The 18,599-nt window shown below is 43.4% G+C and overlaps 1 protein-coding gene across 1 annotated transcript in view; it reads left to right on the top strand.

The window, feature by feature from the left end:
- The first annotated feature begins 1,976 nt into the window (after positions 1–1,976).
- Positions 1,977–18,599, top strand: part of LOC109918142 (zinc finger protein 91-like) — an 89,549-nt gene continuing 72,926 nt past the window's right edge. The window contains exons 1-2 of the mRNA XM_048616856.1: positions 1,977–2,018; positions 11,900–13,975. Coding sequence (XP_048472813.1) covers positions 12,372–13,975 — 1,604 coding nt within the window. The 5' untranslated portion in view covers positions 1,977–2,018; positions 11,900–12,371. The remainder of the gene's footprint in view (positions 2,019–11,899; positions 13,976–18,599) is intronic.

Raw genomic sequence — 18,599 nt, 5'->3', positions numbered from 1 at the left:
GCCAACATGTGTTTACCCTATCATAGTCCCCATTATCACATATCTAGTTTTTCTTCTTCCCTAACTTGCTATCAATAATTCCTTGCCTATTTTTTTTCTGTCTGGGCTCAGTTTCCATCTATCCATGCACTCCCCACCCCCCAAAAAAATCCCCTCTCATCAGCAAAAATACAACCTTTTCCTAGCTACTCTCAGTTCTGAAAGGGGTCACTGGATTCAATGTTTAACTCTGTTTTCTGCTGAGTTTCTCCGGGCAAAATTTCTGATTTTGTTACAGCTCCTCTAGAGGTGGGATGGTGCATTGCAGCTCAGTTTCACAGGAATACCAGGGATTTTCAGATAGTAGATGGTTGTTCCAGAGTATGACTGTACTTGAGCAGGTGGGATTTAGGATGTTTGGATGTTTACTTGACATGGGGATCATCTATCAGTACCTAGTCTGTAGGAGGTTCCTGGCTGTTGAAGTCAACACATGTTTCTCCATCAGTTTCACTTCTCCTGACACCAGGGACTTTACCACCTTTCACAGCTTCAGAAACCCAGACACAACAACAACGCTGACATCTGCAGTTCTAACTAGTGACCATTTTAAATCAAATCAAACTTTCAGATTGCCAGTTTGCAGGAGGAAAAACACAACCCTGGGAATGACCCCTTAGAAACTGAATCAAACAGAAATTTAGAAGTTATTGTCAGCTGTGGTCTATTTCAAAGGCTGAACAGTTTGTACATTCACTGTCTCAGATGCATTTTCAGTGTCTCTTGAGAGGAGGCTTCTAATTCTATCAGCATTCCCACAATACTGAGCCCATAGCGTCTGTATAAATCAACCATGTTTCTCTGATCGATGATAACTGTATACCCAAAGACTTTCTGTACAATGAACTGGCCATTAGGTCATGACCTCCTGGGCATCATATGTCTGCTACAGTGTAAATGAAATAAAGTTAGAGGAACTGACAATGTGTCAGAAAAGACAATGGCTGACAGCCATAACCTGTGCAGGCTTACTGTTTGGAAGAGCCGAGCAGAAATTGAAAGAATTGTGTAGATAGCCCAAAGAAAACAGGTCAGCGAATCCTGTACATTTTGATCTTACTGTCTTCCTCTGCAGCATGTGTGGTGGAGACTGTAGTGACACAGGCAGCTCGTGAGTTACACAAAATAATGTTTAACATAAAGTCAACTACCATTATCAGCAGACAAACAGAAGGCTGGAAGAACATTGCAAGCCAGGCAGCATCTTGAGGAAAGGAGAAGTCACCGTTTTGGTATTACCCTTCTTCAGGATTGCCTGGCTTGCTGTGTTCTTCCAGCCTCCTGTTTGTCTACCTTGGATTCTAGCATCTGTAGTTTTTTTTTGTCTCTACCACCATCAGTATATTCTCCACATCTACTGTTTCCACTGTTCTCGAACCTGGTGACTCCCCCATTATGCACCAAGAGCAAATGAGGGGTTAACACACTCAAGAGTCAATCCCAGAACTGGAGTCAATCTTTTTTTACCCCTCTGTTTGTCCCTCTATTCTTCTCTTCTGTGACCCTTGCTCCTGTGTCCCGTCCTCTTGTGACTCTCCCTCCTGTGGATGTACTGATCCCACCAGTGCACATCAACGCTGTATTGAATGCTGTGGGTCTTCCTTCTCTGATCTGCTGTCAAACACATCCCACACTGATGTTGTCAGTTTGAAAGCCTCTGAGGGTGAAGAATGCTATTCCCACACTAGAAATCTCTGTCAAACATTTACCAGGGGAACTGAGACAGCATCTGCAATAAGTGAGGTTTTATTCAGTTGGGACACTGTCATGCTTAAATCCCCACCTGATCTGCTGCTCAAAGTCACCTCCATTTCACCGGTCAGGTTCCAAGCTTCAGGAAACTCATGTTGCTGCAGAAATATTTGGATTGACTGTGAGAGACGTCAATCAGAGAGCCCACCCACACAGCCCGTTCTCTCCTCTTCCTCTTCCAGAGCTGGTTCACTTCCTATAGGGACTGAAAACCAAGTGAGGAGGTGGTGAGTGAAGGAGCAGCTTTTATACAAATTGTATCCCATAATATCCACACCAATCTTCAGGCAGTCTGACTATCCTGTGGGCAATCAGGGGTGGAAATGTCCCTTATGCTGTGTGAGAAGATCCAGCTGAGAGAGCTGTTTACTCAGTGCTTTGTGCTGAACTGTTTGACTGGAGCTGTGTGTTGGCTATTGAGTGTGTTTGTTGGAAGCATTTCCCTTCTGATTCCCAGGCTGAGTTTTATTGATGGCTCATCCCTGAATATGAGAAGGTGAGGTGTAATTCTCTGGGAGGTGCAGAGTGTCTGAGGATTCTTGCTGATTTCCTGGTGTTGAGTTCTGTGTGTGTGTGTTGGGAGCTGGTTATTATTCTGTGGACTGTGAATGTTCAGTTCTCTCTGTGTGTTGGGAGCTAAATGTTTCCTGTGTTTTCAAATTGCTCTAAGACTTTCCATCCCCATATCTCTGTAACCACCTGGAAAAGGCTAAACATCTCATTATTTCAAGCCTTTCATGACCACACAATGTCCCAAAGCAATTTACAGCCAATGAAGTAGTTTTAACGTGTGGTGACTGTGGTAACACACAAAATGTGATGGACAATACGTGCACAGGAAGCTCCCATAAACAGCAACATAAGAATGACCAGATATTCTGTTTTTTAATGGTGTTGACTAATGAATTAACATTGTCAGACACCAGGGATAGATCCTATGTTCCTCTTCAAAATAGGGCAATGGAATCTTTCAACTTAGGGGGAGCAGAAGGGTCCTTTGTTTAACATTCGGTCTGAGAGCGGCACAATCCCTCACTGCTGCACTGGAGTGTCAGCCTCAGTGCTCAAATCCTGGAGTCTCCCCTTGCGACCTTTTCAACATTGAACTATGTTTAAGGGGCTTTGTAAATGGAAGCTGTTGTCTATTTTTTTTTGTGTAAAATGTCAGTGACTAGGTGTTCAATTAGATCAGTCTGATTCCCCCTCATGGTTTACCATCCAACTGACTCTCATTGTGAAGCAGTCTCCCAGTGAGGGCGCACATTCACTATAAGGGGAGATAAGGTTGTAACCTTGAAATAGCTACATGTGAATTCATGAAGGCTATGGTCAGAGATGGGTGTAGCAGAAAGGGAGCAGAGACCAGGTCTGAGGGACGCGAGCTCGATTCTGTGTGCTGTATTTCTGTTCATGGCTTTCTCAGTTGAGCAATACATTGTGGTGTTTATATTGTCTGCTGCTTCTGCAAACATTCCTTTGAGTGATGTGAGGTCAAATACTCAGCACCGTCAGTTCTAAGTAGACTTTGAGGGCAGCTGAAGGCACAGCTGCCAATGTTGGAATAATTAAAATGGGAGATGCTGAAGAATTTGGAGAAATGTGGAGGACTCAGAGGGTTATAGAGCTGAAAGCGATTACAAAGATGGGGAAACATAGAAACATAGAAGATACGAGCAGGAGGAGGCCAATTGGACCTTCGAGCTTGCTCCACCATTCTTCACGATCATGGCTGATCATCCAACTCAATAGCCTAATTCTGCTTTCTCCCCATAACCTTTGATCCCATTCACCCCAAGCGCTATATCTAGTCACCTTTTGAATACATTCAATATTTTGGTATCAACAACTTCCTGTGGTAATGAATTCCACAGGCTCACCACTCTTTGGGTGAAGAAATGTCTCCTCAGTTCCGTCCTAAATCATCTACCCAGAATCCTCATACTGTGATGCCTGCTTCTGGATACACCCACCATCGGGGACATCCTCTCTGCATCTACCCTGTCAAGTCCTTTTCGAATTTTAGAAGTCTCAATGAGATCCCCCCTCATTCGTCTGAACTCTAGCGAAAACAATACCAACCTAGTTGATCTCTCCTCATTCGTAAGACCCGGAATCAGCCTGATAAACCTTCGCTGCATTCCCTCAAGAGCAAGAGCATCCTTCCTCAGAAAAGGATACAAAATTGCACACAATATTCCAGGTGTGGTCTCAGCAACGCCCTGTACAACTGCAACAACACATCCCTGCTCCTGTACTCAAAACCTCTCGCAATGAAGGCCAACATACCATTTGCCTTCTTTATTGGCTACTGCACCTGCATGCTTACCTTCAGCAACTGGTGCACAAGGACACCCAGGTCCCGCTGCACACTCGCCTCTCCCAATGTACAGCCATTCAGGTGGTATTCTGCCTTCTTGTTTTTGCTTCCAAAGTAAATAACTTCACATTTATCCAAATTATACTGCATCTGCCATTGATTTGCCCACTCACCCAAACCGTCGAGATCATGCTGAAGGATCTGGAGTGAGGCCAAGGAGGAATTTAAAAACAAGGATGAGAATTTTAAAACCAAGATGTTTTCAGACTATGAGCAAAGAAAAGTCAGCAAACACAAAGGTGATGAGTGAACGGGACACATTGGAAGTCAGGGTACAGGCAGCAGGTTTTGAATGTCTAGATTGTTAATCGTTTCCTGAAGACACATTTCTTGAAATTGTATTTTCATTCCTTGTTTAAAATTTTTACCTGAAGTCCTCATCTTTTCTCAAAAGCCTGTGCTAGATTGATGTTTTTTTTTTCCCCAGTGCTGTAGTTGATAGCTGAATTTAGAGTGAGTGTATTGTATTTAATTTCCCAGGATAAGCTAAAACCCTTCAAATAGCTACATCAAAGCACTATCTTCCTTAGCTTCTCGCACTCCCTGCCCAGTTTGTTTTCCTCAAATATATTTCTGAAGGATATATTTGTGAGTGCAGTTGGCATGGGTTTAAACTAAAATGGCAGAGGGATAGGAATCTCTACAAGGAGACAATAGAGAGGTAAAGATAGGTAAAAACAAAAGACAGAATTGGAAATATGAAAAGTGATAGGCAGAGAATTCAAGCTACAGTGCTGAATAATGGGAACAGGTTTAAAAATGTTGGGAAGGCAAAACTTAAGGTATTATAAATGCTTGATGCATTCTCAATGAAGTGGATGAATTTGTCATGTGAATAGATACAAACGGGTATGATATAGTTGGGATTATAGAGATATGGCTGCGGGGCAATCAAGGGTGGGAATTGAATATCTGAGGTATTCGGTTTTTAGGAAGGACAGACAAGAGGAAAAAGAGGTGGGGCAGCATTGTTGGATGAAGAGACCATTGATGCAGTAGTGATGAAATATATTAGCTCCAGTGAACTGAAATCTGTATAGAAACCCATGGCGCAGAAAATGATAGTGGGGTTGTATGTAGACCCCTGAACTGTAGTGGGAATGTCAGGGAAGGAATTAAGTATGAAATTAGAGCCACAAGCAACAAGGGTGTAGCTGCCATGATGGGTGAGTTTAATTTGCCTATAAATTGGACAAATCAAATCAGTAACAGGGCTGTGGAAGATGAATTCCAAGAGTATGTACAAGATGGCTTTCGAGATCAAAACATTGAGGAACCAACTAGAGGACAGGCCATCCAAGACTGGATATTGTGAAATAAGAAAGGGATAATTGGTAGTCTCGCTGAGGAAGAATGACCTTAATATGATACAATGCTTCATTAAGATGGAAAGTGACACAATTGATTCCGAGAGTAGAGTCCTGAATCTAAATAGAGGAAACTAGGATGGCATGAGGCATGAGTTGGCTATGATAAATTGGTGAGTGTTATTTAAAGAGATAACAGTGGATCGACAGTGGCAAACATTTAAAGAGGAACTGCAATAATTGTTCATTCCTGTCTGACACAAAATGGGAAAGATGGCCTGGCCATGGCTAGCAAGGGAAATTAGGGATCGTATTAGATCCAAGGAAGGGGTTTACAAATCGGCTAATAAAAGCAGACCTGAGGATTGGGAGCAGTTTTGATTTCGGCAAAGGAAATCAAAGAGATTGATTCACAGAAAAAATAGAATATGAGAGTAAGCTTGCAGGGAACGTATAAACTAATTTTAAAAGCTTCTTGAGGCATTTGAAGAGAAAAAGATTAGTGAAGACAAATCATAAGAAACAGGGGATGTTATAATGGGGGACAGAGATGACAGGCCAATATATATTTTGGTTCTGATCACAATGGACACAAATAATATCATAAAAATGTAAGGGAACACATAGTTGAGTGAGAGAGAGAGGAACTGAAGGAAATCAGTATTAGTTTGGAAATGGTGTTGGGGAAGTTGATGGGATTAACACGTCCCCAGGGCCCAACAATCTACATCACAGAGTACTTAAGAAAGTGGTCCTGGAAGTGGATACATTGGTTTTCATCTTTCGAGACTCTGGAACAGTTCCTAGTGATTGGACAGTAGCTAATCAAACCCTAAGGTAAAAGAGGAGGTAGAGAGAAAACAGGGAATTTTCGGGTCAATCTGACATTGGTAATAGGGAAATGCTAGAGTCCATCATAAAGAAAATAGCAGAGCACGTGGAAAACTGTGACAGGATTGGACAAATTCAATATGGATATGCAAAATGGAAATCATGCTTGAAAAATCTATTGAAATTTTTCAAGACTGTAACTGGTAAAGTTGATAAGGAGTTGCCAGTGGGTGTGGTTTACTTTGATTTGCAGAAGGCAATCGATTGGGTCCCACATGAGGGATTAGCATGTCGACATAAAGTGGATGGGATTGGGGATAATGTACTGAAATGGACACAGAACTGTCAAATGGGAAACAAACAGTAGGAATTAATGGGTCATTTTCTGAGTGGCAGCCAGTGACCAGTGAGGTACTATCGGGTTTAGTGCTCGGATTCCACCTATTCACAACATGTACTAATGATTTGGATGAGGAAACTAAATGTTATATCTTAAAGTTTGCAGACAACGTAAAGCTAGGTGAGAGGGTGAACTCCAAGGAGGACGCAGAGATGTTTTAGTGTGATTTGGACAAGTTGATTGGGCAAATGCATGGCAGATGAGGTAAGTTTTGGATGAAGGTCGGTTGTTATCTGAATGGTGATAGACTGGGAAAGGGGGAGGTGCAATGAGACCTAGATGTTCTTCGACACCAGTCACTGAAAGTAAGCATGCAGGTGCCGCAGGTGGTGAAGAAGGCAAATGATGTACTGACCTTCATAGCAAGACGATTTGAGTACAGGAGCAGGGATGTCTTGCTGCAATTGTACAAGGTCTTGATGAGACCACACCTGGAGTATTGTGTGCAGTTTTGGTCTCCTCATCCGAGGAAGGATGTTCTGGCTATGGATGAGTGCAACAAATGTTTACCACACTGATTTCTGAGATGATGGCACTGACATGTGAAGACAAACTGGATCAGTAAAGACTGTGTTCACCGGAGTTGAGAAGAATGACAGGGAAATCTCAGAGAAACCTAAAAAATTAAAGGCAAAACAGGGTAAATGCAGGAAGGATATTCCCAATCGTCAGACAGTCCAGAACCAGGGGTTAAGTGGTATAGCCCATTTAGGACTGAGATGAGGAGAAATATCTTCGAGAGAGTCTGGTGAGCCTGTGGAATTCTCTGCCACAGAAAGTAGTTGAGGCCAAAACATTGAATGTTTTCAAAAAGGAGTCAGTATAGTTCTTGTGGCTATAGGGGTCAAAGGGTATAAGGAGAAGGTAAGAACAGAGCACTGAGTCAGATGATTGGCCATAATCATATCAAATGGCAGAGTAGACTCAAAGGGCCAACTGGCTCACCCCGTACCTATTTTCTCTATTTCTATAAGGACTCATTCTGCTAAATTCTGGGCAGTTAGGGATGGGCAACATATAGAACAGTACAGCACAGTACAGGCCCTTCGGCCCACGATGTTGTGCTGAACTCTTACCCTAATCTTAAGGTCTATCTAACCTCCACCCCTACCTTATACTATCATCCATATGCCTATCTAATAGCCGCTTAAATGCCCCCAATGAGGCCGACTCCACTACCCTCTCTGGCAATGCATTCCACACCCCTACCACTCTGAGTAAAGAACCTACCTCTACTCACTTTAAAACTATGTCCCCTCGTAATAGCTACTTCCACCCGAGGAAAAAGTCTCTGGCTGTCCGCTCTATCTATACCTCTGATCACATGATAACGAGGTAAGAAATAGGGAGAGAGTGCAGCTAAACATGTGGCTACAGGGCTGGTGTAGGAGGGAGGGCTTCCATTATGTGGATAATTGGAGCACATTCTGGGGAAGGTGGGACCTTTACAGTAAGGACTGGTTGCACCTGAACCGGAAGGGCACAAATATCCTGGACGGAGGTTTGCTCGAGCTATATGGTATGGTTTAAACTAGATTGGCAGGGGATGGGGAACCGGATTTATAATTCAGAGGATGAGGTATTCAGCCTTCCAACAGACACAACAGGGAGTAAGGTTGTTTATAAAGAAATGCGGTCGATGGAGCGTAATTGTGGACACAGAGATGGTTTGAGGTGTGTATACTTCAATGCTAGAAGTATCAGAAATAAGGCGGATGAACTTAGAGCATGGGTCGGTACTTGGAACTACAATGTTGTGGCCATTACAGAAACTTGGATAACTCAGGGACAGGAATGGTTGTTGGAAGTTCCGGGATTTAGCTGCTTTAAAAGAAATAGGGAGAGTGGAAAAAGAGGCGGGGGAGTGGCATTGCTAGTCAGGGCTAGTATAGCAGCTACTGAAAGGCAGTTCGAGAATGATATGTCTACAGAGTCAGTTTGGGTTGAGGTCCAGAACAAGAAAGGAGCAGTCACTTTGTTGTGGGTTTTTAACAGACCCCCTAATAGTTGCAGAGAAGGAGAGGAGCGGATTGGGAGGCGATACTGGAAAGGTGCAGAAGTCACAGGATTGCAGTCATGGGTGACTTCAACTTTCCAAATATTGATTGGAAACATTTTAGTTGTAATAGTTTAGATGGAGCGGATTTTGTCCAGTGCGTTCAGGAAGGATTCCTGACACAGTATGTAGACAGACCAACATGAGGAGAGGCCACTTTGGATTTGGTGCTTGGCAATGAACCGGGCCAAGTGTTAGACCTGTTGGTAGGAGAGCATTTTGGCAGTAGCGATCATAACTCTGTTACTTTTACAATAATCATGGAAAAGGATAGGTACATACAGCAGGGTAAGGTTTATAATTGGGGGAAGGGTAATTACAGTTCTGTTAGGCAAGAACTGGGTAACATAAATTGGGAACAGATGCTGTCAGGGAAGAGCACTATTGAAATGTGGAGATTGTTTAAGGAACAGTAAATGGAAAAGCCCTGGGGAAAATTGATGCACAGAGAGATCTGGATGTTCAGGTCCATTGTACCCTGAAGGTGGCAACGCAGGTGGATAGAGTGGTCAAGAAGGCATATGGCATGCTTTCATTCATCAGACAGGATACTGAGTATAAGAGTTGGCAGGTCATGTTACAGTTGTATAGGACTTTGGTTCGACCACATTTGGAATACTGCGTACAGTTCTGGTCGCCACATTACCAAAAGGATGTGGATGCTTTGGAGAGGGTGCAGAGGAGGTTCACCAGGATGTTGCCTGGTATGGAGGGTGCTAGCTATGAAGAGAGGTTGAGTAGATTAGGATTATTTACATTAGAAAGATGGAGGTTGAGGGGGGACCTGATTGAGGTCTACAAAATCATGAGAGATATAGACAGGGTGGATAGCAAGAAACTTGTTCCCAGAGTGGGGGACTCCATTACTAGGGGTCACGATTTCAAGGTGAGAGGGGAAAAGTTTAAGGGAGAAATGCATGGAAAATTCTTTACGCAGGGGGTTGTGGGTGCCTGGAACGCGTTGCCAGCGGAGGTGGTAGAGGCGGGCACGATAGCGTCATTAAAGATGTATCTAGACAGATACATGAATGGGCAGGGAGCAGAGGGATACAGATCCTTGGAAAATAGGCAACAGGTTTAGATAGAGGATCTGGATCGGCGCAGGCTTGGAGGGCGGAAGGGCCTGTTCCTGTGCTGTAATTTTCTTTGTTCTTTTTTCTTTGTTCTTTGAATGCATACTGCGTCTGCTTGATATGTTTGTCCCTAGCAAGCAGGGAATTTGCGGTCGAGTGAGGGCACCTTGGTTCTCAAGAGAGGTCGAACGAACTGGTTAAGAGGAAGAAGGATGCTTATGTAAGGTTTAGGAAACAAGGAAAGGAAAAGACTCTAGAGGGATACAAGTTATCCAGGAAGGAGCTGAAGAGAGCTCTAAGGAGGCATGAGAAAACCTTGGCAGCTAGGATCAAGGAAAACTCCAAGGCTTTTTACACGTACGTGAGGAATAACAGAATGACCAGAGAAAGGGTAGGCTCGATCAAGGATTGTAAAGGGAATTTGTGCACGGAGCCTAGAGAGATAGGAGAGGTCCTTAATGGATACTTTTCTTAGGTATTCACAACTGAGAGGGACCCAGTTGTAGAGGAGGACAGTGTGAAACAGGCTGGTAGGCTAGGGGAGGTCGCTGTTAGTAAGGAAGATGTGCTGGGAATTTTGAGGCCAGTTCGTCTTACATCAGTGGTGGGCAAATATTGGAAAGGGCTCTGAGACATAGGATTTATGATCACTTGGAAAGGCACAGTTTAATTTGTGGTAGTCAGCATGGATTTGTGAGGGGTAGATCATGTCTCACAAACCTTATTGAATTCTTTGAAGAGGTGACCAAACACGTGGATGAAGGTAGAACAGTGGATGTATTATACCTGGATTTAAGTAAAGCGTTTGATAAGATTCCCCTTGGTAGGCTCATGCAGAAAGTAAGGAGGCATGGGACAGGGGGAAATGTGGCAGATTGGATTCAGAATTGGCTGACCCTTAGAAGACAAAGGGTGGTAGTGGACAGAAAATATTCAACATGGTGCTCAGTTACAAGTGGTGTACCACAAGGATCTGTCCTGGGTCCTCTTCTATTTGTGATTTTTGTAAATGATTTGGACGAAGGAGTGGAAGGGTGGATTAGCAAGTTTGCGGACGATACGAAGGTGGGTCGCGTTGTGGACAGTGCGGAGGGCTGTTCTAGGTTACAAAGGGACATTGATAGGATGCAGAGCTGGGCTGAGAAGTGGCAGATGGAGTTTAACCCTGAAAAGTGTGAGGTGATTCATCTTGGAGGGACAAACTTGAAAGCAGAATACAGGGTTAACGGAAAGATTCTTGGCAGTGTGGAGGAGCAGAGGGATCTTGGGGTTCATGTTCACAGTTCCCTGAAGGCCGCCACCCAGGTGGATAGAGTTGTTAAGAAGGCGTATGGTGTGTTAGCTTTCATTAATAGAGGGATCGAGTTCAAGAGCCATGAAGTTATGCTCCAGCGATATAAAAGCCTGGTTCGGCCACATCTGGAGTATTGTGTCCAGTTCTGGTCGCCTCATTACAGGAAAGATTTGGAGGCGTTGGAAAAGGTGCAGAGGAGATTTACCAAGATGTCGCCTGGAATGGAGGGAAGGTCTTACGAGGAAAGGTTGAGAGAGCTCGGGCTTTTCTCTTTAGAACGATGAACGATGAGAGGTGACTTGATAGAGGTGTACATATGACAGCCGAGGCAGAGGTGCTGCATCCTGTGAGTGAATCAGATCTCCAAGGAATTGGCACTTTTCTTGAGTTTGTGTTTAGGTTGAACACATAATTTAAGTGCAACACTAGCTACATGACTTGAGCACATAGTGAATTGACAGCTCATTTTACACTCCACCCGACTGTCTTTCCCATTGCCCTCATGGTGCCTGGGAAGATGGGGGTCTGGGCTGAGGAACGAAAGTAGCCACATTGTCTGCTCCTGGTCACTATCCAGTGTCCCTGCTGGAAACAGAGGGTGTGTGACAGTCAAGTGAGGAAAAAGAAAAGACTTGTATCTTATCCCCTCCCACATAAGGAACAACAGACTGGCACTCACTGTGGAACAGTCTCTTACTGAGGGGTCACCTCTTTCAGCAAAGGAGGAGAGGGAGTTGGAGGAAATCATGTTTCCTTTTCCTGTTTTACAGAAGGATTATACCGCACTACACCAGAGAATATAGAGAGGATAGACACTGCAGATAGATGCTGACCATCACCCAATGGAACAACTGCACAATTGTGGGAAGACATCCAGTCCCTTCACAGCATTGCTCAACACAGAGAAGGTTAGTCAGTGAAACCATCATCTGGAAATCGGTCGGGTCAGGGAAACTTTGACATATCATCAGATCTGAAACTGGTCGGTGGTGTGGAGCCTTCCATCAGAACGAGCCTTTCTGAAGGTTCAGCTGTGGGTGTTTGGTCAGGGTGAGGCTGGGAAGAAGGGTGAGTGGCTCCAAGTGTGGTGAGAGCTTCAATCATTCATCGAGCTTCATGAACCACTGACTCATTCCTACAAGTCAGAGACTGTTCAAATGTGAGGTGGACCCCACAGGCGAAGCAAATCGCAATCCACATACAACAAAACAGTTGTACAACTATTAAAATAAGGGCAACTTCATGGAAGTGAAACAATACAAGTGTGAGGTCTGCGAACGAGGTTTTGCAAAGTCATCAACGCTGGTGAGTCACCGGCGTATTCACACTGGTGAGAAACCATTTGTATGTGAGGTGTGTAACAGGGGCTTTACACAATTGTCAAGTCTGGTGAAACACTGGCTCATTCACACAGGGGAGAAACCGTTTACCTGCGAGGTGTGTGACAAAGCATTCTCAGAGTCGTCATCCCTCCGTGTTCACCAGCGCATTCACACCGGGGAGAAACCCTTCACGTGTGAGGTGTGTGACAAATCATTCTCAGAGTCATCAACTCTTCGCAGACACCAACGCATTCACACTGGGGAGAAACCCTTCACGTGCGAGGTGTGTGACAAATCGTTCTCGCAGACATCGACTCTGCGCGTGCATCAACGTATTCACACAGGAGAGAAACCGTTCACTTGTGAGGTGTGTGATAAATCATTCTCAGACTTATCAACCCTGCGCAGACACCAACGCATTCATACAGGGGAGAAACCATTCAAATGTGAGGTGTGTGATAAATCATTTTCAAATTCTTCACATCTCCGCAGACACCAACCTATTCACACCGGGGTAAAACCATTCACATGTGTAGTGTGTGAAAAATCATTCTCGGATTCTTCAAGTCTCCTGCTGCATCAGAGGATCCACACAGGGGAGAAACCTTTCAAGTGCGAGGTGTGTGATAAATCATTCTCAGAGGCATCGACCCTCCACGTACACCAACGCATTCACACGGGAGAGAAACCTTTTGTGTGCGAGGTGTGTGATAAATCATTCTCAGAGACATCAACTCTTCGCAGACATGAACGCATTCACACAGGAGAGAAACCTTTTGTGTGTGAGGTGTGTGACAAGTCATTCTCACAGACTTCGACTCTCCGTGTACACCAACGCATTCACACAGGGGAAAAACCATTCACTTGTGAAGTATGTGACAAATCATTCTCAGACTTGTCAACTCTTCGCAGACACCAACTCATTCACACTGGGACGAAACCATTCACATGCGAGCTGTGTGACAAATCATTTTTGACTTCTTCACACCTTCGCAGACACCAACCTGTCCACACTGGGGAGAAACCATTCTTATGTGTGGTGTGTGACAAATCATTCTCAGTTTCATCAAGTCTCCTGCACCATCAGAGGATACATACAGGGGAGAAACCTTTCACATGTGAGGTGTGTAACAAATCATTCTCAGAGTCATTGACCCTTCGCAGACATCAACGTATTCACACTGGGGAGAAACCATTCACGTGCGACGTGTGTGACAAATCATTCTCACGATCATCAACCCTCCGTGTACACCAACGAATCCACACAGGAGAAAAGCCATTCACATGTGAGGTGTGCAACAAGTCCTTCTCAGATTTATCAAGCTTCTGCGTACATCAACGCATTCACACAGGGGAGAAACCATTCACGTGTGACATATGTGACAAGTCATTCTCGAGGTCATCACACCTCCGCAAACACCAACGTATTCACACTAGGGAGAAATGTTTCACGTGCAACGTGTGTGGTAAATCATTCTCGGATTCATCAAGTCTTCAGCTCCATCAAAAGTTTCACACAGGAGAGTATTCTTTTAGTTCTGAGATTGTGATGAACCTTCATTGATGTGTTTAAACATTTGGAATGCTCCAGGATTCAGACAGGAGAGAAACTCTTCATGTGTGATGTTTGTGCAAAGGCTTTCACAGGGTCAGTGAAGATCCTGGTCCATCGGTGTATTTACATTGGGAAGAAACCTAAATAGTTACCCAGGAAATAAGGGCAAAGCACTGCGGATGTTGGAAATCTGAAATAAAAGCAGAAAGTGCTGGAGATACACAGCAGAACATATAGCATCTGTGCAGAATGAAACCGAGTTAACAGGTCAACTTAATGTTTCGGGAAGAGTTCTATTGGATTCAAAACGTTAACTCTGTTTCACTCTACACAGAAGCTGCCAGACTGCTGTTTCCAGCACTCACTGTTTTTATTTCAATTACCCAGCAAATGCTAGATAGGAAATAAAACTTGTCTACCTTTTAGGTAAACATACATTTGATACCCACACAACCTCCGCCATCAGTCACACTGGCCGGACCATTCTCCCCTCGGCCTCAAAGTGAACTGAGAAACCACACCCCCCCCACCCCCACCTCCTGACAATCTCCCAACTGACCTGACTAATTCCCACAGACCACCTACCCCAGCCCTGACTTGATTAATTCCCGCCACCATCCATCTCTATGTCGATTCCTGCACTGATTGTCTTCACTGCTGCCTGGCCTGTGCACTAAGTGACCAGGGTCATTATTACTAACGAGATGAGAAAAGAGATGTTGAAGCATATCCCACACAAACCATTAACAAACCAGGTATAGTCAGAGGAAGGTAAGGGAAGTGCTGTACTGGCCAAACATAAGCAATGAGATGAAGGACCAAAACAGCCAGTGCAGTGCTTGTGATGAACTTCAAACTAAACAAGATAAAGCCTACTATCTCTGAAACAAGATAAAGAGCTGCTCATGACTCCTGACATCCCAGACAGCCCAGCGATGAAGCTTGGAGTACAGCTGTTCACTGTCACTGGAACTGATTTTCTCATCACAGTAGTCACATTGAGATGACGGGACCTAACAACTCCCAGTGAGATGTAGAATCTCTGAACGCACACTTCTGTTGTCATGACATTCTTGACATTGTGATCAGTGACAATGACTTCAATTCATGAATGAAAAATTCAGACACTTCATGAATTATTTGGAAAATTCAACACTACACATCATCTGCACACTATCCCAGTCAAATGGAAAGGGAGAGGCATTGATGAGAATTACCAAAATATCTTCAAAAATTCAACAAGATTCACTGGACTTGTTTATAGAAGTTATTACTTTGATCACATGATGAAAGTGAACCCTGGACATCCATGTACATTCGAGAAGTTGCTCCTTCATAGTCGATGAGGATGATTTCATCAGGTTAGAACTAGATACCCATCAGCCTCAGAGATCAACATTTCCCGAAAAATGCCATGGATCAGCAATAACAATTACCATAACGACTACATTTGTCATGGCAAAATGCCCTAGGGAAACAACAGACCCCATAATGAGCAGCCCATAACAATTCACACGCATACCAAAAGGAAACCTGAAGCCCTAAAGATCATGTGCAATGTGTATGTGGGAATAGATAAAATTGGAACGGATTAGAGAGAGGAAATGTGCTTTTCTTTTGTTGATGTGTGAAGAATTTCTGTTTGGACCAGCATGTGTAGTAACTTCCAAATAATAGTGCATACATCATGGTTTTTAATCTAATGAAAGGTGGATGTTCAGATAAATAACCCTCATGCATAGTGGCTTGTATGTTAATGTCATCTCTGTTGTCAACAAATTTCATTGGATATTTGACGGCTGCAGCCATTTTAAACACCACTTGAAACATTCTTTAAAATTCAAACACTTCAAATACTTGCAAGGAAGATTATTTCTTAAGGATTAGGAAACTGGCTGGTGAGCTGCAGATAAGGTGGGAATTTAAACTTGTCATTGTCCCATCTGAATAAAACCTCACTTATTGCAGCTGCTGTCTCAGTTCCCCTGGTAAATGTTTGACAGAGATATCTAGTGAGGGAACTGCATTCTTCATCCTCAGAGGCTTTCAAACCCACACATCAGTGTGGGATGTGTCCTCAGATGTGTTTGACAGTAGGTCAGAAGAAGACCCATAGCATCCAAGGTAGTGATGATGTGAAGTGGTGGGATCAGCACATGAGAGTGGGAGACAGGAGAGTGATTTGGAGATGAGAGGAATGTGAGTAGTTTACTCTCTTTTGTTTTTCTGCTCGACCTCCTGTCTCTCCTACCTAATTCTGCACTCTTGCATTCCACCTTGCCCTGTTGCCTACATCTCCTTCCTCCTCAGTGCTATCTTCCCCAGTCTTTCTCTCGAATCTATGTTCCTGCTGTGTTATAAAGCTGAGAGGGAAGAGAGAGAATGCACCATTTTAAACTATCATAAATCAAAAATAGCAGAAAATACATACTATTAGTCAGGTAACAAAGTAATTGTGATAACATAAAATTATTTTTATCTATTTCTCCTGCTGGGACACAACTGAAATAAATTATAATCTGTGGGCCTGTACTTTGCCAAAATAATTGATGGTCACAGCATGTGGACTGGAGCTATGAATATGATTGATTGTTGATGCCTGAACACCTAAAAACCCTAAGACTTTTTGAAGAGTTGCTTCAGATAGGCTCAATCAGCAGTAACTCACCGATCTCATTATTCCCATCTGGGGGATTTGATCATTTCTATGGTTGATACTAGCTTACTGGCTGATATTTTAAAAAACAGTGTTAAAAGATCATGAAAGGTCAATTTACATTTATCATAACTGATACTTAAATTTCCAGTTACTGTCAATTTCAGCAGGATTACAGTGATAAACTGCAAACTAAGCTAAATGCTTGGCTAGTACCTGTGCACTCATCGTTGTTTACAAAAGCAAACCTTGCAAAACATTCTGTGTGACCCATTTTTGGAAGTTTCATGATCAATGCAGTGTGTAAAACAGCTCTTGGATAATTTTATAAGAATTAAGATATGTTAAGTTCCTTTGCCTCGTATTTTTGTCCATGCAGTTCTTAGTCTTAGTAATTTGTGTACTATTGCTTAATTAATTTTGTCATGGATTTTGTACTCAATTGTAAATGGCTCTTGACAATCCTGTGTGTGAGGGATGGACAAAATGCTGGTTGAAGAGAGGAAGGCACCAGTGACTGGAGAAATCTACAATGCATGGCCTTGAGATCATTACTTAGTGGACAAGGGTCAAAACAATGTGTTTTTCTGCTTTAAACATCTGCAAGAACTTATTACTTTCCTACTGCGGGCCTGACAAGATGAGAACTGAGACTATTTACCTTTAAGAAGGCCTTGGATAATAAATGCTGAAGTTGATTTTTTCTAAGCAGAGGTTGAACTCTGATAAACCTGTTTAATGTGGGAGAAATTAACAAACTGGACAGGGGTAAAGACGAATACAACAGCCTGGCAACAACCACAGATGAGAAGGTTCCTACTATCTCTGAAACAGATGAGAAGAGATTGGATTAAAATATGTGTCAGACAACCTGAAGGGAGTACGAGCATCAGTCTGAGTGACACACTTCACACCTTAAACATGAGGAGTTTGAAGGGGTCAGTGAGATTGTCAGGGGGAAGTGGTCTGGTCAACCTCTGAGGTTATGAAAAGGTCTTATTCAGCAGTTTGACTACCTGAGGACAAACCTTTATCACACAGGAAAGTCAACTGTCAGTTTTGTGGGCTTACTTGTCGCAGCTCCATATACACACATGTATATGTGAATATATACTCAATAAAGAAACTTGTCACCACAGACTGCACCATGTGTATCCAAAGGAAGACTGGGTAAAGTAATCATCCAATACCGTCTTGAATACCTGAGTTGAATCTGCCTGTGACAAAGGCGGAGAACTCAATATTCAAGGGTATTCGATGTTTCAGAAAAATATTATATCAATGTTGGACCTCCTTGATCATCAACAAACCCACACAGGAACTACCCAACCATGTTCTTGGCTAGATTTCACTCAGTGATGCCATTGGAGCAGAATTTGAAGAACCCCCATGCAGTGAGGGCAACCCGTTGTGTATGTGTCCAGAGCGCTAACACAAACTGAACAACGCTGTACACAGATTGAGAAATCTTGACTGTTGTCTTTGATTGTAAACTTTTCAACTAGTACCCTGTTTGGAGAGAGAAAGTGATGGTGGATTCTGACCACAAGACAATTCATAGCATCTTTCTCAAACCACTTCGATCCCCTCCAAAGTGTTTGCAGAGGATGTAACTTTATTTGCAGAGATATCACTGGGAAGTGAAATACTAGCAAGGGCAGCAGATGTACATCAATGACACGGAGAGCTGAAGGAAGGTGATGCTGGTACAGACTGTGAAATGTTGCAGATTCAAGTAGAAAGAACAGCACGACATATTCTGGAAAGTACATACCTAGCAGAGACATTGGGCCAAATCTTCCAGTCTCCAGATCATTGGACAAACAAACCAAGATACATGAGATAACAAGGTGTAGAGCTGGATGAACACAGCAGGCCAAGCAGCATCATAGGAGCAGGAAGGCTGACGTTTCGGGCCTAGACCCTTCATCAGAAAT

This window comes from Rhincodon typus, chromosome 35, assembly GCF_021869965.1.
Source record: "Rhincodon typus isolate 14 chromosome 35, sRhiTyp1.1, whole genome shotgun sequence".
Lineage (NCBI taxonomy): Eukaryota > Metazoa > Chordata > Chondrichthyes > Orectolobiformes > Rhincodontidae > Rhincodon > Rhincodon typus.
Note: the sequence above shows the minus strand (reverse complement) of the source record. Positions and strands in the feature narration are given on the sequence as shown.